General features: G+C 55.6%; 10 protein-coding genes across 10 annotated transcripts; 4 read left to right on the top strand and 6 right to left on the bottom strand.

Annotated features, from left to right (window-relative positions):
- Positions 1-211: 211 nt before the first annotated feature.
- Positions 212-1,378, bottom strand: COL26b_003743 (uncharacterized protein; the record flags this gene model as incomplete). Its single annotated transcript, XM_053176634.1, has 3 exons — positions 212-386; positions 458-815; positions 862-1,378. The coding sequence occupies 3 exons, from the start codon at positions 1,376-1,378 to the stop codon at positions 212-214; spliced, it is 1,050 nt and encodes a 349-aa protein (XP_053039493.1).
- A 1,194-nt stretch (positions 1,379-2,572) lies between these two features.
- Positions 2,573-3,691, top strand: COL26b_003742 (uncharacterized protein; the record flags this gene model as incomplete). The annotated part of the gene is made up of 1 exon (XM_053176633.1): positions 2,573-3,691. One exon carries the CDS (start codon positions 2,573-2,575, stop codon positions 3,689-3,691), a length of 1,119 nt encoding a protein of 372 aa, XP_053039492.1.
- Positions 3,692-3,902: 211 nt separating this feature from the next.
- COL26b_003741 (uncharacterized protein) lies at positions 3,903-4,907 on the bottom strand (the record flags this gene model as incomplete). Its single annotated transcript, XM_053176632.1, has 1 exon — positions 3,903-4,907. One exon carries the CDS (start codon positions 4,905-4,907, stop codon positions 3,903-3,905), a length of 1,005 nt encoding a protein of 334 aa, XP_053039491.1.
- A 483-nt stretch (positions 4,908-5,390) lies between these two features.
- On the bottom strand, positions 5,391-7,282 carry COL26b_003740 (uncharacterized protein; the record flags this gene model as incomplete). The annotated part of the gene is made up of 6 exons (XM_053176631.1): positions 5,391-5,821; positions 5,879-6,092; positions 6,169-6,557; positions 6,614-6,631; positions 6,751-6,850; positions 6,902-7,282. 6 exons carry the CDS (start codon positions 7,280-7,282, stop codon positions 5,391-5,393), a joined length of 1,533 nt encoding a protein of 510 aa, XP_053039490.1.
- Positions 7,283-8,252: 970 nt separating this feature from the next.
- Positions 8,253-9,303, bottom strand: COL26b_003739 (uncharacterized protein; the record flags this gene model as incomplete). The annotated part of the gene is made up of 2 exons (XM_053176630.1): positions 8,253-9,084; positions 9,146-9,303. 2 exons carry the CDS (start codon positions 9,301-9,303, stop codon positions 8,253-8,255), a joined length of 990 nt encoding a protein of 329 aa, XP_053039489.1.
- Positions 9,304-11,488: 2,185 nt separating this feature from the next.
- COL26b_003738 (uncharacterized protein) lies at positions 11,489-12,632 on the top strand (the record flags this gene model as incomplete). The annotated part of the gene is made up of 2 exons (XM_053176629.1): positions 11,489-11,533; positions 11,595-12,632. 2 exons carry the CDS (start codon positions 11,489-11,491, stop codon positions 12,630-12,632), a joined length of 1,083 nt encoding a protein of 360 aa, XP_053039488.1.
- Positions 12,633-13,069: 437 nt separating this feature from the next.
- Positions 13,070-13,909, top strand: COL26b_003737 (uncharacterized protein; the record flags this gene model as incomplete). The annotated part of the gene is made up of 1 exon (XM_053176628.1): positions 13,070-13,909. The coding sequence occupies one exon, from the start codon at positions 13,070-13,072 to the stop codon at positions 13,907-13,909; it is 840 nt and encodes a 279-aa protein (XP_053039487.1).
- Positions 13,910-14,192: 283 nt separating this feature from the next.
- COL26b_003736 (uncharacterized protein) lies at positions 14,193-16,130 on the bottom strand (the record flags this gene model as incomplete). Its single annotated transcript, XM_053176627.1, has 4 exons — positions 14,193-15,551; positions 15,605-15,617; positions 15,673-15,772; positions 15,830-16,130. The coding sequence occupies 4 exons, from the start codon at positions 16,128-16,130 to the stop codon at positions 14,193-14,195; spliced, it is 1,773 nt and encodes a 590-aa protein (XP_053039486.1).
- Positions 16,131-17,038: 908 nt separating this feature from the next.
- On the bottom strand, positions 17,039-19,310 carry ATG7 (Autophagy- protein 7 (Autophagy- E1-like activating enzyme atg7); the record flags this gene model as incomplete). Its single annotated transcript, XM_053176626.1, has 4 exons — positions 17,039-17,500; positions 17,554-18,885; positions 18,935-19,061; positions 19,114-19,310. 4 exons carry the CDS (start codon positions 19,308-19,310, stop codon positions 17,039-17,041), a joined length of 2,118 nt encoding a protein of 705 aa, XP_053039485.1.
- Positions 19,311-20,199: 889 nt separating this feature from the next.
- COL26b_003734 (uncharacterized protein) lies at positions 20,200-21,874 on the top strand (the record flags this gene model as incomplete). Its single annotated transcript, XM_053176625.1, has 3 exons — positions 20,200-20,221; positions 20,317-21,758; positions 21,812-21,874. The coding sequence occupies 3 exons, from the start codon at positions 20,200-20,202 to the stop codon at positions 21,872-21,874; spliced, it is 1,527 nt and encodes a 508-aa protein (XP_053039484.1).
- Between the last annotated feature and the right edge of the window lie 476 nt (positions 21,875-22,350).

Raw genomic sequence — 22,350 nt, 5'->3', positions numbered from 1 at the left:
GAATTTGTATGATATAAGAAGAAATGCCTCGTTCAGGGGCTAGATTAGACACGTAAAGGAGGGACCTTTCCGTTGGGGTCCAAAGTTGGGAAGAATAATCGATACTGCCTTAAGCTTAGAAGAGTTTGTCACATATCAACGTACAGTCAAGAGTTTAGAGGACTTAAGCGACCCGTATGTAACATCGTTATTCCTACAGTCACTTCCGGAGCTATATCCTCAACACCAGTTTCCCAACCTGCTTGCCTTCCCAGATGTACTGAAGCGCTTCCTCAGCCTGCTCAAAGTCATACACAGTATCGATGATGTCGTCGAACTTGAGACCTGTCGCTGATATAGCAGCAGCCATGTCCTCCATGTCAAGTCTCGATCCCGCATTGATGCCTCTATCAAATATGTCAGCATAAATTCGCAGTGTGATCTAGCTTTGTAAGCTCCTCTGGTTCTTTAGACTCACCTGACGATTGTCCGACGATCGATGATGGTTGAAACAAACTCCTTCAATTGAGACGGGTCTTGGCCTCCCAGGTACCCAACCTGGCTGACAATACCACCACGACGAGTGCACAGAACGCTCTTCACGAGGGAGGTGGAGCCTCCGTTGTCGACTGTCAGGTCAACTCCGACACCGTCCGTGAGCTTCAGGACTTCCTCTTCCCAGTTCGGATGCGTTTTGTAATTAACGCCATAAATGGGTGCAGATGGGAAAGACTCCTGGATCTTCTTGATCTTGTCGTCGCTGGACGAGCTTAAAATGACTTTTAGGCCAGCGGCTTGGGCAAGTTTGAGAGCAAACATGGCGACCCCGCCAGTTCCTATCATGGGTGAGCTCAAGATCATCAAGAAACCACCTCAACTTACCTTGGATAAAGACGCTTTGCCCAATTGTAAGCCCCTTAATCGCAGACCATGCCGTCGCCCCTGCACAAGGCAAAATCGCACAATTCACCCAATCCAGATGCTCCGGGACCTTAGCAATAAGATGCTCCTCAAACACCAGGTAATCCGCCAGCACACCGTCCTCATTAGCAGCAAGCCATGATCGCCCCGTCTCGCGGCCCGTGACGAACTTGGTGTCGGTAACGGGGCTCCCGCGGTCGCCGACGCGGAGGTTCTTGACCTTGTTACCAGCCGCGATGATCTCGCCCGCTGCGTCGTTGCCGAGGATGCCATGCGGGATGACAGGCCATGGGTTGCCGCCGTTGGCGATGTTGGCGTCGCGATAATTCAAGGCGACGGCATGGACCTTGATGAGGACTTGTGTTGGGGCGAGCGGGAGGGGGAGGGCTTCTGTGACTAGGGTTACTTTGGGGGTGCCTGGGGTGTAGTCGTCGGTGCGACGCCATGTACGACGGTGAGTTGGGAGGTTTTCGGCCATGGTTGAGATGGGTTGCGGTGGGTTGTGGGAATCTTTGGTGCTAACAGGGATCGGGAGATTGACCCGATGTGAAGACGCGAAGTCGGGTATCTAGATGGCGGATGTTGAAACAAGTTACAAAACGATCATGAGGCGAGGTAGGTATTATGAAGGGAAATGGTTTCCTGACTTTTATACATCTCGGACGTACAGAGAAGGTAGACGCGCCCTTCACGGAATTGGCAGACTTACATGAAGTGCGACAACAGGGATCGGGAGTGGGTGACGTCGGCCTTGTCCGCTCAGTAGCGAGATGCGGGGTACCTCCCGAAGGACCGGCGCCGGTCGGGATTCCGGGTTAGGTATCGTTTCCTGATCGGGCAATGCTCCATGGTACCATGAAAAGTTACTGGACATCGCCATGCATCTTCGTCTTTGTGAATGACGTTGGAGTCATGATTATTGACAAGGAATGTAACCAAGAGTCGTCCCTAGTACTCATCACATGACATAATGAGGAGGATGAAGGGCGTGGATCGACAAAACTGTCATCAAAGGCTTGGCAGATGGGAAAGCGCCCAAGGCGATGACTGGCTCCTTTGATCAACATACATGGCTGCCTCCAGGAAATGGCTGGTGTTTTCATTCAGGGATTAACCTACGGCTTAGAAATGTCATTGCTGATGAATCAATAACCCGGGGTCCGGTCTGCGGCGGCCTTTGGAGCACAGCGGAAAGACCCAGTCACCCAAAATGCTCCTTTACTGCATACGTTGGAGCCTTTCTGACTGGAAAAAGAGTTCTTTCTCTTTCTGGCTCTCATTGACTTTGCCAAAATCGGCCGAGTCTTGATGCGACCTCGAGACCAGACGCTTATCTCTATGCAAGACACCTGCTCAGGTGGACCGATTAATGTCTACATCTCCTGGCTCGTAGTTGCCTGTTGGGGAAATGAAAATGAGAGCACGCCACCCGCCAGTTAGCACGACCCATGATCTGGGCTCATGCAAGCCAATATATTCTCATGAGAACCGAGACAGGCCTGAAGTCGGGATGTAACGATGTGTTGATAAGGGCCTAAAGATTTATGAGTCGCCAATTATATAATGTTCAGGGCATCAAGTACTAGGCGGTCAACTCCTAAATATTGAAAAGCTCGACCATTGACAATACATTGGTTTACAGTTTTGAAGCCCATCTCACTCTCCATTCACCATGTCCGATCTCAAAATCTCAAAGATTGACGTCTTTCAAGTCACACTCCCTTACTCAGGAGGTGTTTATCACCTATCACGCGGTCGCGAATACCCAAGCTTCGACGCAACCATCGTCCGTGTGACCACAAACACCGGTCTCGAAGGCTGGGGTGAGAGCACACCCTTCGGTTCAACCTACGTCGCTGCCCACGCCCTCGGCGTCAGAGCCGGCATCGCGGAGATCGCGCCCAAGCTCATCGGCATGGATCCGCGCCAGGTCGATCGCATCAACGATGTCATGGATGAGGCGCTCGTGGGCCACTTACACGCAAAAACGCCAATTGATGTGGCTTGCTGGGATATTTTTGGCAAGTCGGTCGGTCTGCCCGTCTGCGAGCTCCTGGGAGGTAGTACGGACGTCGGATTGCCCCTTATATCGTCCATTGGCGTCTTAGCTCCGGAAGAGATGCGGGCAAAGGTTGATGAGTTTAGGAAGAAGGGTTATCTGGGGCATTCCGTTAAGATATCGGGAGACGACCCAGCTACCGATGCCGCACGCATTGCCGCCTCGCTTGCGGACAGACAAGCTGGCGAGTTCTTCCTCGTTGACGCGAATGGCGGATTGACTGTTGAAGTTGCCCTCCGGATGATTAGGCTGCTTCCTGATGGTCTAGACTTCGTCCTGGAAGCGCCGTGCGCCACGATGCGCGAGTCTCTCGCCCTCAGGCGGCGGACTAACATACCCATCATCATCGATGAGTTGGGGACCGATGAAACGTCAGTCATTCAACTAATCGCAGATGATGCTGCGGAGGGCATTAACTTCAAGGTGTCCAAGAATGGAGGGCTCACCCGAGGTCGCCGCCAACGGGACATCTGCGTTGCTGCTGGTTACACCATGAGCATACAGGATACGACCGGCTCAGACATCTCCTTTGCTGCCATCGTGCATCTGGCGCAAACCGTGCCGGAGCGCAACTTGCGATGTATCTTGGGGTCAACGGAGATGGTGACTGTGAAGACGGCGGATGGAGACTTTGAAGCCCATGTTGGCCGTGTGAGAGCTCCGACGGCACCTGGTCTTGGGATCACGCCTAGATTGGAGGTTCTGGGACAACCTGTTGCTAGCTATGCCTGATTCATTGTCCGGTGTTCGTGGCCGGTGGTCACAAGAAAGGATGAAAAACATATTGAAAGCCGGCAGTATCTTATTAGAACTCAATACGGAAGCAAAGGATAAGATGTGTCTCATAGAAAACCTCCTTCTTTTCGCCCCTGGCAAAACCTTGGATGAATGAAGCAACCGACAACGGAGATCAACCCAAAGCGTCTGTGCCAACCTCAGCAGTCTACAGCAGACTAGCTTTGCCCATTCTGTCTCTCATCCACTCTTGCATCCAGTTAGGCCACGCCCGCAATGTAGTAAAGAACCAAACCTTCTCCGGCAAGACAATCTGAGCACCCCGACAAGCAAACACCTGCGCCAGAGTGCGATCCGCAACTTCCTTGGGCGACAACATCTTACCCTGCTTCTCCTCAATCTCATCTGCGTTCTTGGGAGACATGTTCGTCCTCACCCAGCTGGGCTGGACGATGGTTGTGAGGATGCCGTCGGCTTTGTACTTTGTCTTGAGCTCGCAGTTGAGGCCCTCGTGGAAGGTCACGGACGCAGCCTTTGAGGCGCAGTAGTCGACCAGCGAGGAGAGGGTTATGTGCGCTGTGATACTCGAGATATTGACGATGTGCCCCTTGTTCTTCTTGATCATGCTGGGAAGGAACTCTTTGGTGACGATCCAGAGGGCGATGGCGTTGACGCCGAAGAGCTTGGGGAGGAAGTCGGCCGGGGTGTCGAGGATGGTGTGCGGGGATGCGATGCCGGCGTTGTTGATCAAGATCGAGGGGGCCCCGAAAGATGTTCGGATAGTCTTGGCTGCTTGGGTAACGGCCTCGGCAGAGGTGATGTCTGTTTTGATGTACAAGATTGCGGGGTCGCTCTCCATGTCTGGGGGAATAGGCGCGAGTTCGAGGATCGCGACTTTCACCCCCTTTTTGACGAGGCCAAGGACAAGTTCTCTACCGATACCACCGCAACCGCCTGTCACAACGGCGACTTCCTTGTTCCATACCCAGCCTTTGTGTGCTCTCACGCGCCAGTTGTTCAACGCTACTTTATTAGAGAGGTTGTTGATAGTTTTGACAACACCGAGGCCTACAGCCAGGCCCAATAACACCTTGGCCCCATCACGTCCGTGGATGAGGTCACCGAACCGACTTTCGACAATTTTGTCGGTGAACTGAGTGGGTCCGTATACGACAGCTGCTAGAGCCGCCGTCAAGGGAAGGAGAATAGACATCATCAAGGTGGCGAGTATGTAGAGCGACTCGCAAGAAACGAATGGGGTCCTGATTGTGAAATTACGAGCAACAGCAAGAACTGCATCATTGGAGAACGTGCATTTATATCGCACGATTTTCTCTGAAAGCTTCAGAAACACAAGGGTTGCCCTTTAGCTTTCGACCGACCGAAGGAGGTCCCCGATGATTGAGCCGCGCCAGTGCCCAGCAACCCAGATTACGAAGACAGACGCATCTGACTTTGCATCTCCGCCGAAGCGGCCGAAACAAGGGATCTATCAGGAGTTGCAGAGGCTGAAGCTGAGGGTTTGTTCTCAGAGGTGTTCACTAATCATTGAAGAAGTTGGTGGGGACCGTGCTGGAAGATGCTCCGGGAGCCGACGGCCTAATTCTCCTCCACCAGGGTCCAAGCAGCAACGGGTTAACATCTATCCTCAGTATTGTTCTTTAAAAGTCTAAATTTCAGCTGAAAAATGATTTGATCACAGGCTCTCCAGGTTGATCTCCTCCTTCCTCCGTCTCACTCTAATCTTCGCCCCTCTATTCGAGTTCAGACTGAAGCCGTGCACCTGCACCGAGGAATCGGACCCGGGCACCAGCTCAAGATCATACTTCAGAAGCAAGTGGCACATGGCAATCTTGACCTCGTTCGCGGCAAAGAAACGTCCCGGGCAGGCATGCTGTCCGTGGCCAAAGCCAAGAGAGTCTGGACTCGTTGTAACGAAGTGCGCCTGGTTTTCCTTTCCAGCTGTTTGTCGCATACGGAGAAAGCGGTAGCCATCAAACTCGAGAGGACTCTCGTAGATAGTGGGGTCGTGTCTCGAGGTATTGGCAACAGCGACCTTCATGCCTTTGGGGATAACAGTTCCGTCGGATAGGTAGACGTCGGCGTCGGCGATGCGGCCCATGGAAACTGGAATGTAATAGTCAGCTTGTAAGTATACAGGCTTCGTGAGACTTTTCGACTCACTTGACTGGATTGGCTTCATTCGCTGGGTCTCCTTCATCACGCTGTCCATGAGCTTGAGGTTGTAAAGCGACGTCTTCGCCCAACCCTCCTTCCCGAGAACCTCAATCATCTCAGACCGCAGCGCAGCCAACAACTCAGGTCTCGGAAGGATGTTCAAAATCAGCTGCGTCATGAGATCGGTCGTGGTATGTATCGCTGCACCGGCCATCGCCAGCTTAAGATTTGGTCCAATTAGTACAGGCTCTGGCTCCCTCAGATGGCTAAGTAGTCTTGACAAGATGAACACCTACCTGGTAGATCGCCGGGTCGTACTTCGACCTCGCGGACTCCTCCTCGCCCCACTGAATCGCATCGTCGTATGTTGGAATCGGACGTCCCTCTTCGGCCGCGATGCGCTTCTCGCGTGCTCGGGCATCGATTACTGGCTGGATGATAGTGCGGGTCTGGGCGACGTGACTTCTGACGCGCTGGCACTCTGGAAGGAACCAGTGGACGATGCGTCGGAGAGGCTTTGGAACGATGCGAAGTCTTTCGGCCGCGATGAAAGAGTCCACGACGTACATGACGGTGATGTTGAGCCAAGCCTCGTTGCGGCAGATTTCGGGACCGAGGAAGACGCGGGACGAGAGGCGGGAGACTACGTTGAGAATGGTATGACCCAAGCCGACCTCGTGCCATTCTGTGTACCCGCCGATGTCAGAAAGGAGTGGGATGTTGACGGTGGTTAGCACATACCTGTCGAGTCGCCAAGGACTGTTTGAAAGGAAAACGCGGTCTCGTCAGAGAGTGGCTTTGTGATCTTCGCTATCACGCCAGATGGATTAGACCACGATACAAGGCAAATGATATAATGATTTGAATGGGAAGCTTACCCAGAAACTTGGTGAGCTGCTTCTTGGCGACCATGATGAGAATCTGGATCGCATTGCCCGCTCCGAACGGTTCGAAACCAGGGAGGTAAGCGTGGAAATCCTACACCATCGACGTCAGTACCAGCTTGATATCTCAAACATGTGTACCTACATGCTCTGTGTTCTTCAGAAAGCTCAGCTTCGGGTCGTTTCGAATCTCGTCGACATGCTTCGGAGCCAGCATAATCACGCGGCCGGTGTCGGACATCACGCTGTAAGGCTCTCCCCCAAACGCCTTCAACCCTTCTTGAATGAGCTCATTGCTTCTTTGAACAAAGTCCTTCTTGACAGCTGCTCCGCTGAGGTCAAACGATTTCGGTGGGTTGATGAGAGGTGGTAACTTGAACTTGTGATCGGTCCAGATCTTGTATGCTAGGACCGCTGCCAACAACGCGGCGAGTATACTCCAAGCCTCGGAGGATAGTCTGAAGCTATCCAGGGATACTGGCAAGCTGCCATCAGCTAATGCGGAAGCTGAAGGTTTCGATGCCATCTCGAACGCTGCAGGGTTGATGATTATGAGATTGCTGGTTCGGATGATGCTGTAAGTGACTGATGAGACGATCAGGTTGACGTTTTCTCTGGACTTATAACCATTTTGCTCGATGCATTGCTCATGGGAAGTCCTTGAAGATGGAGACGAATACGAATACGCTTATCGCAAATACTGACGACCCCGAATGCTTGACCTTCATAACATACATCGTGACACAGCGTTTCAGCCATCCGCTATCGACAACTTCAACATCTCCATCTACAGCGACTCGATTCCACAAGCGCCAAGGAGTGCACTTTCCTATTTCGAACAGCACGAGCAGTTCGTCGGGCTTAGGTAATGGCCCGTTCGGACGAGAACTGGGTCCTCGGGCTCTTGGGCGGACACCGGCCCCCGTTACGCTGGCATGACACGACATATGCAGGGCAACACCATTGGTCAAAAAATGATCGACAGCAGGCTTGCGAAAGCGAAGCTTTGGGTCCAGGCGAGATTTACGGGGATTTAAGGTAAGGAGAAGGACGGAATTTACGAGGTGGTCGGGAGAGAGGCCGGCAGTCGTAACCCCACTTCCCGCCCGCGGCAGATCGGCTGGTAAAGTTGCGTCGTTACTGCGACAGTCCCTACTCTGTGGCATAATTGGCATAAGTCGTAGCGCTGTTTCCTCCTTCCGGGCCGACGGCTTATGACTTTTGGTGGAGTTTGGGAGTCATGACTCTTGCATATCCATATACCCGCGCCATGACGACTGCCTCTGAACATTTGGCCGCGTGGTGCGTTCCTGTCATCATCCTTTGCATCATCATCAAAGAGCAGATTTCGCCAACTCGCCAGATTGTAGTCGCAGAGGCTCAGGCCGAAGATGCTTCCTCTCAACAAAGCCGAGAATCTGCCTTGTCATGTCCAGGGACAACAACGCCTCCGCCACAAGTCGTCGAAGAGCCGAAGAGATTCGACCATGTTGTGGTCAACTCGCTTCTCCAGGTCGGCGTAGCTTCTTCAGTTCGATGGCCTTGTCAGCCATGAGCTTCTCCAGTTCGGTGGTTTTGTCAGTCACGAGCTTCTCGAGTTCAGTGGCCTTATCGGCCACCAGCTTGTCCAGCCGAGTGATGTCATTACCAAGGTTAGTGCCAAGATCAGTAGTATCCTTTGTTGTCTTTCCGAGGTCAGTATTGAGGTTAGCGACTCGAGTCTTCAGGCATTGCATGGGGTTGTCCAACGCTGTTGCCGATATGAAAGGCTCGACGTTCGCTCTGCCGTAAATAGCCTTTTCGACGACACTCAGCCTGTCCTTAAGCTGAGTGGCCGCCTCCCAGCCGGTGATGCATAAGACGAGAGAAGCAAAGCGCCAGCCGCAGATTCGCCAGTCCAGCGAGATGATTCTGTCCTTAAAGAAGTTCAGAACTCCGATGACGAGGGTGATGATTGATGCTGCGGCGGTCAACTTTGTCGGTGCGGTCCAGGGGTTGGACGGCTTCGCGGCATCCTCATGGGCTTTGACGAGACGCTCTAGAAGAGCGGTCCAGATGGGGTCGATGTCCCTTTCGCTAGGGTCCTCCTGGGCCTTGACGATGCGGTCGAGGATTTTGACCAAGATGGCGTTGATGTCGTCCTGACCAGACCCTCCGACAGAACTCTTCGTAATACGAGTACTGTTGGAGTTGGAAGGGGCAGGGGAGGTGGCGAGGATTGGGGGTTTGGTGGAATCCTCATCGACGGGATCGTTGGAGTTGGCAAAGTCATCGTCGACCTCGCCAACGTAAGCAAGGTGTTCGCCAGATGGGCTACACTGCCAGTCACTGCAAAAAGTTGAGATCAGTACATGTAGACAGCCTGCCACAATGTCATGTAAGTACATACTCGGGGCGACACTCTCCCCATGCGAAGTCGGGGGACAGAGCATCGAGGGCATACCGACCGCGACCCGGCCTGCCCGGCTTCTTTGGTCCGGACTGAACAACAGGTTCCACCAGGGTGATAGCTGCAAGAGCCATACTGATGAGGTTCTCACGCTTCATGTTGAGAGACACAAAGGATCCTGGACGACAGTGGACACGAATGACGACGACGGACGATGCTCAGGAGTGACGATGATGAGAGAAGAGAAGGAACGACGACGGCGAGGGCGTTCCTGACTTTTACCCTCCTTCGTCGCTTGTATGTCTGCCCTGGACGAAGAGGTAAACTGCTCGACTGGGTCTTCAGCGGGAAGCTGCTTCGCGAACCAGAAAGACGGAGCCAGTGGATGGCATCGCGCATGCATGGTGCCATGAAAGATCGCCTGATCGACGCCGCCATCCTTGGTGTCGTTGCCGTCCTTCATCGACCTTGGTATGTTGTGAAAGGAAGCGTTGAGTATTCAGTGCATGGCCGTTGAAGATGATGTCTGGAGAGAAGCTCGGAGCTGCGTCAAAGGCAAGGAAGGTAGCGTTAAGCAAGGCAGCAAAGTGGGCTTTCAGTTGGAAATCAGAAGTTGGAAGGAGCTGTTGTCGCCTCTTGCTTCCATGGTCGCCATCGCCGGTCGTTGTTGCCATTCGTCGTCGTCGTTGTCGTCGTCCGCTACCGTTGTCCGCCGTTTGTTCCTGCCAAGCCGCAAAACCAGGTGCGGACAGTGGCTCCTGCGTCGTGGCCGACCGGGACTTTGAAAACTGCAGCCAGCAAAGAACAGCTCCGCAGATGTTTACAGGCTTTTGATAGGTCGTCGATGGAATAATCAAGGAAAAGTGACGGGAAGAGCGGACGCTAGATGCAAAGCTCTTTCGGGTTGATGCTCCTCAAGTTGCAGCCAACGACGGGAGAGGACTAGCATCCAGCCAACCGGAACGACTTCAGCTCTGCCATTGGCTTTGAGGAAAGTGTCGATGGAGTCGATTTTCTCTCTTGATTGGACTGAGTGTCAAAAGACACCGGGAAGCGGACTCACTGATGGCATATGCATGTCAACATCTGCCCGTCCAACTGCCAACGAATCCAAAACGATCGCTGCCCCCCCTCAGCTGGCGGTATATGCAGGCCACCAGCTCCCCGCAGAGTCGTTTGCGATGGAGAAGTGGCCGCTTTGGATACCAAATCGGCTGCCCCTTCACTTCTACGTTTGGCGACATCTGTCCTGGCCAGGCCTTGCGTCTGTAGAGGTACCAGCCTGGAGTTATGCGGGGGGATTGGCGGTGACCATGGAACGTGCGATATCAAACGGTGGCAGATGCGAGGAACAGATTTCATGCGGTCTGGAAGCCGCATGCTAGAGATGTCCTTACATAGTGGAGATGTCGAGACGAGGTGCCAGAGTACCCAACAGCTAGAAGATTGGTGATGTCTCGGCTCGCTTCACCTGGCAAAGCCCACCAAATAACCTTGAGACTCGCGAGAAGAATGCAAGTGACAAGTTACACCCAGACCGAGTCCAAAACTCCTGTCGCGGTCTGGCACGGAGTAGTCATTGAATCCCGAAGTGCTGATTGGGCCATGCGCTGCCTGTCCTCTACAAAGTACTATTGGGGAAACGTCAGAGTTATGAGTACCACCACCACAGCCACTGCCCTGCTTCCACCTGTGGGACTTTGAAAGCATAAGCTACTTCAAAACTACCTGGAATCGCCCAACGAGTCGCTTGAATCTGGCTGATAGAAGTCATTGCCACTGGCAACACAACTTTTGTCGGCAGCCCCTGAGTCTGGGGGCTTGTCCACTGAGTTATCAGGGATTTCGTCGCCTGGCAAAAGCTCAAAGGCAACTTTGGGACATGTCCTCAAATGTAAAGGCAAAGGGATCAAAAGCACAGAAGAAACTTAATGTCGTTCGCACAACATTCACTCTCAAAATGTGACAAGTCAGAACGAAGGTGACGGTGTTCGTCCGGGAACTCTGAAGGGACGAAAATGGGGGACACTGAACGGACAGCGCCCCACTTAGATGGAGCTTGATTGCTCTCCTCCAATCACATCCAATTTGTCTGACCATGGGACGACAGGGATCAATGCCCCAGCCTGCTGTGCCTGCCTGCAAGAGACGGGATGAGGTCAGCTTTCGATGTGGGTACCGGTTGCGTCAAAACGCCAGCAAGTCAACAAGCCGCATCGCCAAGTTATCACCTTGCCAGCTTCACGTCCTCACTCCCCGCCCGCCTTCGGACAGCCAAATTCCTCTGCACTTTGGCCGCAGTCGCGCGACGTCCGTCATTTCGGGAATGACCATTTAATCACAATGTCGAATGCGCTCTCCCTCATAGGCTGGGCCTTCTTGCCCAACGTACGCGACCCATCCCCTCTGCACCCTCGTCTTGAGAATTACATCACTAACCTCCCCAAAGCTAGCAACCTCCTGGGTCCAATCAATCTACTATGGCCTCGCGATCCGCGCCGGCGACCCGAAACCCCAACCCGGCTCCGCGAAATACGCCATCCACCGCCGCCGAATCTACATCCTCGTCGTCTCCGCCTACCTCCTCTACACCCTGATCGAAGCCGACCACACCCTCCGCCGCCAGGGCACGTTCTACACCGACCTCGACGTCGCCGCCTCCGCGCCCGTCCGCATCATCAAGTCCCGCTTCCGCCGCCTCGCAGCCGTCTACCACCCCGACAAGCAGACCGGCGACTCGTCCGCCGCCGCCGCCCGCTTCATGCACCTCAAGACCGCCTCCGAGACCCTCTCCGACCCCAACCGCCGCTTCGCCTACGAGCGCTTCGGCCCCGTCGTCGGCAACTGGCAGAACTGCAAGACCGTCTACGACTTCGTCTCCACCGGCGTCTTCTCCGGCACCATCCCCCACTACGGCATCGCCGCCGCCGCCACCTACGGCCTCGGCCTGCTAGGCTACCTCGACTGGGGCCGCTACTGGCGCTGGGTCGTCCTCCTGACCTTCTTCGTCGCCGAGCTCATCGTCGTCACCCGCCCCGAGATGCCGCCCTACCTCGCCATGGCCAACACCGCGCTGAGCACCATCCTGCGCCGCCCGCCGTACCTGCAGTTCCAGCTCGTGTCGCTCGCGCGCCAGGCGGCGGTTACGATGTATATTGCCTTTAGCCAGATCGGGCCGCTGCTGAACCCGCAGGGCCAGGCGGCGCAGCGGGCTGCCGAGGGATCGGCGGCTGCTGTCGACGAGGGCTTGCAGAGGCTTGAGAACTTGGTTCGCGGGCTGGACGGCGAGGCGAACCGGTTGCTGGACATGGAGATGACGCCGTTCATAGGCGACAAGGAGGCTCTGGGCAGTGTGCGCGCCAAGGTCAAGGATTGGCTCGTGCAGAACACGATTCGGGCGGATCCGATGGTTAGAGATGCGATGGGCAACTCATTCCGCAAGAGGAGAGTTGATGCGCCTGCTGGCGCGAAGGGCAACCGAACGTGAAATGAGGTATTAGACTTTGCCTTCTTTATACATGTATACCATGGTTCTTAGACACCCTTACAAATACCACGTCTTTTTCTGTCTTTCAATTGCCAGCCTATCAACCACTGCTGCGAAAAGCAGCCGTGGCCAGTTTCAGGTGGCAGATCTAAAAATAAGCTCAGCTTATTGTCGAGATCTCTCAGCTTCGAGATGTGGCGTATGTGGCTGAAGACTGTGGCGCGCATCCAAAAACCCTTCACCCACAATGCCCCTCCCCCGCCAACTAGGTATCACGAAGTGACCGGGATCGGACTGAGATACTCACCTCCTCTATCTCTCAGTTCCTTCACTTTAGAGTTATTCTGACATGCCAACTCAAAATGGCAGCAGCATCATCATGGCACCTTCTGCCTCCCGACCTCATCGAACATCAAATCGGCCAGATCGACCTCTTAATGGCCATGTACCCAACCGAAGATGAAGTGACCCTCGACAAGGACTCATCAACCCTCCTAGACGCCCTCAAGTCCGATCTCGAAACCGGCTCATCAAACTCATCCTCCCTAAGAAAGACGGCCCCCACCGTAACATTACTCCTCAACCTATCCATCCCCGACTCCGAGGACAAGACACTCCCCCTCGACATCACAGTCCCCTTCTCACACACAGGGCCCGCCACCCCAGAGGACCCTCCACACATCAAAGTCCGCATCCAACAACCCCCCTGGCTCTCCCGCGCCGCCACCACAACCCTCAACACCCTCATCCCCGATGACGAAGACCTCTTCGGCACAATCGAGGCCATCGCCGCCTCCACCTCCGCACACCTCTCACAAGCCGCCGAAGAAGCAGCAGCCGCCGCAACCCCTTCAGATCCCCTTGCTTCGGGAGGAGGACCCTTAGTGCGCGTGTGGTTCTACTTCCCCTCCATCTCCACCCGCTCCAAGCGCGACGACTTCATCATCCACGCCCCGCGGTACCGCCTCACGGGCTTCCTCTACGCGGGGAAACCGGGCCTGCTGTGTCTCGAGGGACCCTCGCAGAATGTGGATGATTACATGCGTTTCATCAAGACCGAGTCGTGGGGGGATATACCCGCGCACCACAAGAAGGTCAGCGAGCGGCATAGAGAAGTTGGTGAGGGCGTGGAGAGGGTGTTTGCGGACATGACGGAGATTACGGACTCGGTGGGGGAGAGGAGGGGGCAGAGGGCGAATCGGGGAGATATGAAGGCTGTGGAGGGGTGGCTTGTGGAGAGGGGGTTGGGGGATGCTTTTGCGAAGGTGTTGATGTGATGCGGGTTTTGCGTAACCGAGGTGAGAACCTAAAAGGAAAAGGGATAAGAAACAAGAGGACTGAATGTGAGACCAGGGCCTCGGGGGGATGCGTCACCATCCGTGATCAGCTAGATATGAGCTGTGCGAGGGCATCTTCACGGCCATTCTTGCATACCCAGGACACAACTTTGGCCAAACACATCAATCCATTTTACAAATCTATACCCAACGTCTCCAGAGACGTCTACTCTAAACTCCTGTATCCCACACAAACCCTTCACGCAAGCAACTCGCTCCTTCATTATAACCTCTGCCTCCCCCTCGTCTCAATCGGAATCGCACACATCCCCACAAACGCCGCCAAAATCAGCGCACCGCTCAAATAAATCGGCGTCGTCGTCCCGTCCCCCGGCATATTCGCCGCCAGCACCGGCGCCATCAGCCCCATCGCCCTATTCAAAAAGCTCGCCACGCCCGTCCCCGCCCCGCGCACCGGCGCGGGAAAGATCTCAGGCGTGAACGCGTACAGCACGCCGTACATGATATTCTGCGAGAAGCTCTCCACGCAACTAAAGAACAGCTGGCTCGCGGGCGACGTGCCGAACTTGACGAACATGAAGAGGAACACCGCCGACACGAACGTCGAGCACGCGAGCGTGCCCCGCCGCCCGAGCCAGGGCGATTTGTGGTCGACGAGGTACGCCGCCAGCAGGCTGCCCGGCACGCCGACCGCGGACGTGATGGCGTAGGTGCGGTACGTCGCGGGCGTGATGGGCGTCGCGCCCGCGTCGGGGCTGCCCTCGGGCGGCGCCGCGCCGCCGTGGGAGAGGTACTGCGGGAGGAAGGCGTTGAAGAGCGGGTATCCCATGCCGATGGTCGCCCAGACGAACCACACGATCGCGGTCGCGAGGCCGAGCGTGCGGGTTTTGAAGAGCGGGCGCAGGCGGTCTGCGGAGAAGGACTTCATCTTGTCCTTGAGCACGCCGGCGGTACGCCCGCGTCCGGAAGCGGTTGTCCCGTCGTCGTCGGCGGTGGCGACGCCTTCCACCACTGCGTCGAGGATTTCTTCCGTGAGCCACGTCTTCGCGCCGTTGCGGTACGCGATGCCGTGCACCACGGCCACGGCCTCCGCCTGGCGGCCCTTGGAGAGCAAAAACTTGGGCGACTCGAACAGCCGGAACGCGAAGAAGCGCACCACGAACATGATGAAGGTGACCAGCCCGATCGTCAGCACGAAGCGCCGCCAGCCCTGGTCGGCCGGCCAGTTCACAATAAAATACCACGCCGCCAGCGACGAGCTCAGCTGGCCGACGGGCCACCACACGGACAGCAGGGTGAGCAGCGAGCTGGACGCGTCGGGGAGGAACTCGAGGAAGAGCGCGCCGTCCACCGGAAGATTGCCGCCGACGCCGAAGCCGAGGGAGGCGAAGAGGAAGCAGACCCAGCCCCAGGAGGGTGCGAAGGCGAGCAGGATGCCGAAGACGCCGGTGATGAGGAGCGTCATGTTGAAGGCGATGCGGCGGCCGAGGACGTCGGAGCCGATGCCCCAGACGAAGGAGCCGAAGCACAGGCCGAGGAAGATGGAGGAGGTGGTGTAGCGGACCGTCTTTTCGGAGATGGCGAACTCGGCGGAGAGGGAGGGGAGGGTTAGGGAGACGCCCTGGAGGTTGTCAGTTGAGGGGATGGATGAGGGGGAGGGTGGTGAAGACTCACGTGCATCCATAAGCTGGCAACATGGTTAGTGAAGTTCATGATGAGTTCGATGGTTGAGGTGTACTTACTTATCCGCAAACCATCCAAAGCCGCATAGGATGAAGAGTTGCCAGTTATACCTCCCCATCCCGATATCCTGAATCGCCTTGTTGACAAGCTTAGATTTCACTGCCCCCCTCCCATTAACCATCTCATCAAGCTTCATCCATCACGCAGATAACTCACATTCATACTCCGTCCACATCCCCCTCCCGCCCCTCCGAACCTCCTTCCTCAGCCCTTCAATCGTATACTCCGCCGCGCTCATCTCCAGCATCCCCGTGCTCTCCCCCTGGTCCTTGCCATCCTCATCGTCGCCGTCATCCTCCTCATGCCCCGGGCGCTCCTCAAACTCGCAGCGGCCTATACGCGCCGAGTGGCTGTGCAGATGCGCCTCCTCAAGCGGAACAACGACGCCGAGGTAGTCGTGTACGGACTCGGGCTGGTCGGAGAGCAAACGGCGGACAAAGGTGCGCAGGAGCGCCATGCTTCTTGACTCCTCTGATGCTGCACCAGCAGCTTCTCGGTGTGTCGGCGAAAGGTAAGATTAACGTAGTATGCGTCGCCCACGTGACTGTTGTAGATATAGCCTCGAAATCCTCGTGCAAATAGCAACCCGATGATGCCGTCCTCAGCTTTCGTGTCGTCGCGTCGGCGTCTCACTCCCAGCTCTTACTCAGCAAATAACAAGTACCTGATCCTTCAAAAGTCCCAGTTGCCATCTACATCTTTCCCATCTAAGGACACGTGTAAAAGAGACCTCGAGAAACACGAAAAGATGAAAGAATCCGATGAAATGTGAAAACAAGAGGAACGGTGAGATGAAAGAGACGTGATGTGTAGTGCACCTAACCCCCATGCTCACTCCCTCGTAGTTCGAGGACACCTGACTAAAAGAAACGACCACGCCGCGCATTAGCGCTCCTTAGGTAATCTAGGGGGGTGCCAGGTCATCCCGCAGCGCGCAGCGGAAAATGCATCGCGCCACCTCAGGGGACATGGAGGACGAAAATAGCGTTGCAGGCGTGCTGTAACCTTCGACTAACATATCGTCACCCAGTGATCGAGACGATCAGTTAGTGGCGCTACGGAACGTCCGGGGCAGCTTGTGAAACATCCCCAGGGCCTGCAGCGGTCACGGGCCGAGGGCAGCTGCGCGTGCAGCCTGGGGTAGGATCCTTGTCATCTGCACCCCAAACGTCCTCCCAGTGGTTCTAGTGGGTTGGAATGAGAATTGCAATTCTACGAAAACCTTCTCTTTGAAGCCATCATGATGCTAGTTCATTACGAAAGCCGCCATATTCCGCAACGCCCCTGAGTAAACCCATCGAAACAGTGCCAGGCCATGGAAACGCCATCTCCCCATCTAAGTGTACTTTGACTCTAATCCTGAGCTTAAAGCAGCTCTCCGTCTCCCTCGTCAGCACCCTCCTCTTCATCTTCCCAGTCGTCCATCGCAGCTGCCCGTCTCTCGGCCTCCCGCTGTACTTCAGCGAGACCTGAGAGCTCCGCGACATAGTCCTTCTCCTGCAGCGCTCTCTTGACAAAGCCCCAGCCGTCCTGTCTGTAGGCGTCCAGAATCGGAGGGCTACAAGCACTGCAGCAGGGGTATGACTGGCCGCGGATCACTTTAGTGCTGAAGTTGTGCACGTAGCCACGGACTGTGTGAGGGACCAAGCCGAGGGCATGATCAACAGGGTCATTCTCAGCATCATGCGTATGAGGCGCCTTGGCATGATGCTTGAGAGGATGTTGAAGAAGACTCGCGAAGAGCTCCACGACTGCTGCTGACGCCATAGGGGCAACACCTGGCCGTGTAACTGTGCACTGCTGGTCGAGTGTCTGGTCCTTCTGTGACTATGAGGGGTTAGCAGGAGTCGCAACTTGTCTTTTCAACCCCCAATACTCACATCAGCGGGTGCAACTACATCATTGCAGAAGTAGCAGCCCAACGTCGCACGCTCCTTATCATCCGCCTGGACATTCTCCGGCTCAGCTCCGTGCCTCATGACCACGTAGGAATCGAACCCAAGCGCGGCATTCAATACGATCTTGCCTCCAGCTTTGCCTAGGACGCTTGGAAGCCATCTCGACTCACGGCTGTCCATCAGGAGAAATATAGCATCGTGATCGTCGATGAGCTTCTTCAGCTTGTCGAAGTCGCCCCTGGTCTTCGCCTCGTCAGTGAAGGGGTGGCCAACCATCGGTACAGATAAAACGTGGCCCTCGCTTTCAACGCCGGGATAAATTTCCTTGAGCGCCTCCGCTGCGCGAACGGCCTTAGGCTTTCCGCCTTCTAAGCAGTCCTCGAAGTTGAAGAGAGGTTGGCGTACGGGGTTTGAGTATGAGACACGGCCATAGTCGACGAATGTGATTTTTCGCACGCCCCATCCCATCAAATTCCTCGATACGTAACTTCCCAATGTGCCAGCGCCCAGAAGCAGACACTTGGTGTTCTTGATTGCATCCAGGTCCAGGTTGGGTGAAATTCGCCACTTCATGAGCTTGAGGTTCAGATTCACAGATTGATCTGCCAGCCTCGTCGGATCCATGTACTCGCCGAGGTTTGCGACTCTGGCGCGAAGCTTTCCTTCCGCGTCTCTCTCCCAGCCCGTGACCTTTGGCATTTCGGCTACCGCGAGCGGTTCGACGGGATCCATCTCCAGGGGCAGAATGATGCTTCTGGCAGCGTGTCTGCTAGCCCTGATGTCGCGATAGCACAGGATTTGCACCTTGGTCAGCTTGAAGCGTTGACGGACAAGCCAAAGCAAGTTGCGAAGAGGCCATGACGGGTTCTCGGGATACGTCGACGGGTCTACAAACGCAACGTAACGATCCTCCTCGGCGACGTCGTCGAAGAAGCCGTTCTCAAAGTCGCCAAGATTTGCCACCTCCCAGACATAGCCAAAGGTATCATTCAGGTCGTGCAAGTCGCTGTTAGCGTCCTTGTCTAGGTCGCTGACATCTGTACCACGGGCCTTCTTAGCAAGGAAGAAGCCGTTCTGCCTCTTGTCGCGGTTCGCTGCCCAGGTGCCTACGCGATCGACGAGCGCCGTGCTCTCCTTGGGATCGAGGCGGCCGATCGGACCTGTCCGCTTCCACTGAGGGTCTGAGTGGAGGGCGGGGAATGCGAACCAGTATGTAAATCGGTACTTCTTGAGGTCTGCGTAGGAGAGGATCGCAAACGAGGACAGAAGCGAGGGGACAGAATAAATCGTGCCATCGTTTATGGCGTCCCAGATCTAGCACCAGTTAGTACGCAGCTTGCAAGCCAGTCAATCATGGACTCACATGGCGAGCGGCAAGCTTCAGCATCGCTTGCTTGTCTGTGTTCTTAAAGTCCTCGATAGTGTTGACGTTCTTGATCCAACCCTCGCCGCGGACGTGCTCATCGTTGGGCCTGCTCTCCTCATCAGTCCTATGAGGGTCAACATGAGGGCAGCGCGAGCCCAAAAGCTAGTCTTGCTTACTGGTCGGCTGTGAGGGCGTTGCCAAGGATTGACATCCTGCAGCTTTGGGCCGGGTCAACGGGCAGTGGGGTGTACTGGCCCAGAACCCTACGCGCCGAGTCGTCCAGTTTGTCATGCTCGAGCTTGGAGGAGAATAGGGCGGCGTAGAAGGGGAGCTCGATCTCGGAAGAGAAGGGGGCGTATTGGATTGCAGCCATCTTGGGGCTTTTCGAAAGGTTATGCGCGATGCGCCTGGCGGGGTTCCGATCGGAAGACGCGGGTTCGAATGCGCAGTGGACGATCGGAATACTCTGGGGATGTTGGACGAGGGAGAAGAGGACGACGACGGACGACGAAGGACGAAGAAGGATGGAGGTAGTGACAAACGGAAGCAGCAACCGTTGTGGCACGGAATGACTCAAATGGTGGAGGAAGGTGCGATGCGACGGAACAGGCAGGTCGCTCTGGCGAATCTCTGTCGAAACCGACCGGACAAAAAGGTATGCTCGCTTAGCTGGAATACGGAAAATCAGTCATCTGCACTAGAAACAGAGCACGCCTTCTTTTTCGGATCACGGGAGCAGCAGAAGTTGAGGACCTGGAAGAGTAAGGTAGAGCAAGATGATGTCCGACAGGCAGGATGTAGGGTTAGGTAGGGAGGGTAAGGGTAGCTTCCCCTCCAACGCCCAGGCTGCGACGACGGACCTGCCCAGCTGGACAAAGGTGGGGGAGCTCAGAGCCACGGGGTGCGCATTATTGTGTCATGCCCGCAGCTGGACCTAGGAAAGTGGCCCTTGCGTCCTGTGTCCCGCCGGCTAAATCTCGGAAACGGAAGGAGGCGCGGGGTAATCTATGCCGACCCAAGTGGGAAAGCGCTTTACGCGACTCAAGGGGAGAACCGCGTTGGCGGGAATTGGCTTCGCGACGTGGACCGCCTTTCCATTGGACACTTGTTGCCGGGTTGTTGCAGAGCTTGCACATGCATTAGCAGCCCTGCGAAGCCCACAGTCGCAACTCATGTTCAACCGTTTGCAACTGTACCTTGCCGTCGATTCCATTTTTAAAACCTAATATTGCTGTGCTGTGCCGAACCAGACAGTTGGCAAGATGCTCATTGGAATCTGCGGTGGTAAGTCGACACTCGCCCTTCAACTCACCCCCGGTCTCATTTGAGATGCGCAACCTCAACTATTCCATGAACAAAATTTCCTGACTTCTCCGCAGGGATTTGCTCCGGCAAGAAGACGGTGGCGCAATACCTTGTCGAGCACCATGATTTCAAGCTACTCCGCCTCGACACTCCTGGCGGAGAACCTCAACCCGAGGAAAAGAAGACTCGCGATGACCGGTTCGTGACGCCGGCGCGCTATGAGACGCCCGCATCATATGAAGCTCCCTATGAGCCACCTCATAGGAGAGAAGATACACCACGTAACAGCACTCCCCGCAATGGAACCCCTCGCAATGACAACGCCTACACCGACTCCCGCGCACCCATTTTTGGCTTCTCGCCCGAGCCTGAACCGTGGGGTGAGCCTGAGCCTGCTCACTCAATTGCTGACACCAACGAGTTCATGGAGGCGCGGCGCAACCAATCCAACAACAACAAGAAAAAGAAGAACAATATCAACAAGGATGCCATCTGCTATAACTGCAGACAAAGAGGCCACTGGAAACAAGACTGTCCTCACCCTAACCAGGATAACGCCCTTACCATCAACACTGTCAATGGCATCCCCGTAGGAGACCACTCTGAGACGCACTCTCTCAACGCCGCCGCCCCTTCCTTCTCCATGAACCCGAGCAGCACCAACATCAACACTAGCAACAGCAACAGCAACAACTCATCCAACGATAACGAGCTCAACTTCTCCTCCGCCGAGTCCCTCCTGGAATACGTCACCACCCGCTGGCAGTCCCGCTTCGTCATGACCGACGTCCACAACGAAGCCATCCTCGACCAGCTCGCCAAGCGCCCCTTCTTCATGCTCGTCTCCGTCGACGCCCCCCTGACCGTCCGCCACGCCCGCTTCCGCTCCGCAGTCAACCCCCACTGCACCCTCGAGTCCTTCGCCCTCGCCTCAGACACCCACCTATACGACCCCAACGACGGCCTCCAACCCCTCATCTCCCGCGCCACCGTCCGCCTCCTGAACACCTCCTCCTCGCTCGCCCACCTGTACGCCACCCTCGGCAAGATCAACCTCGCGGACCCCGTACGCTTGCGCCCCACTTGGGACGCCTACTTCATGTCCCTCGCGACGCTCGCCTCCCTGCGCTCCAACTGCATGAAGCGCCGCGTCGGCGCCGTGCTCGTCGGCAACGAGAAGCGCGTCATCTCAACGGGCTACAACGGCACGGCGCGCGGCCTGCAGAACTGCTCCGACGGCGGCTGCTCCCGCTGCAACTCGGGCAACTCCTCCGGTGTCGGGCTGGCGACGTGCCTGTGTCTCCACGCCGAGGAGAACGCCCTTCTTGAAGCCGGACGGGAGCGCATCCGCAAGGGCTCGGTTCTGTACTGCGATACCTGCCCGTGTCTCACCTGCAGCATAAAGATCTGCCAGGTTGGTATCGAGGAGGTGGTGTATGCTCACGGGTACAGCATGGATGACCAGACGGCGGCGGTGTTCAGGCAGGCGGGCGTCAAGTTGAGGCAATACATCCCGGTGAGTCTTGACTGAACGTCGATGATGGTGAAGTTGTACTGACAAAGCGACAGCCTGCAAATGGACTGATTCACTTGGAGAATCTGGACAAAATGAAGTACATGAGCATGCAGTAAGCTAAGTACCCGCGGATTATATATGGATTTGGTACATAGCGGGGCCAGAGAGAACCCTGATGGGCCTCGTCTGAGTCGACAGAGTTTAACAAGATTACCCGCCTTCTGAAGGTTGGCGGCACCAAATCACCAAGAAGCAATATTCATCCTTTCAAGCTGTTCCTTTCAGGACCTACGACTGGAAACTTTGATTCGGTAAAAGCAGCTAGTAGCACAGTTGTGCCTACTCAATTTACTTTTGCCTTTCACCATGTGATCATATCCAAGGAGCTCATTTTCGTTCTCAGTATACTCAATTGCGCATAATAATTGGAAGAACCTGAGTCTGTCAGAGACGTCAACGTCGGCGGTTTTGAAGTCACGTCCACAAATTAGACACCCGACGCTACCTGGGACCCGGAGCGGACCGGTGCCGTTGGGCCCGCTTTTCCCGATGCAACGCCGCGCGGCACGGGCCGACGCAGTGGACACTCGCC

Source organism: Colletotrichum chrysophilum (assembly GCF_026319265.1).
Source record: "Colletotrichum chrysophilum strain AFK26 chromosome Unknown scaffold_21, whole genome shotgun sequence".
Taxonomy (NCBI): domain Eukaryota; kingdom Fungi; phylum Ascomycota; class Sordariomycetes; order Glomerellales; family Glomerellaceae; genus Colletotrichum; species Colletotrichum chrysophilum.
This window is presented reverse-complemented; position numbering and strand designations above follow the sequence as displayed.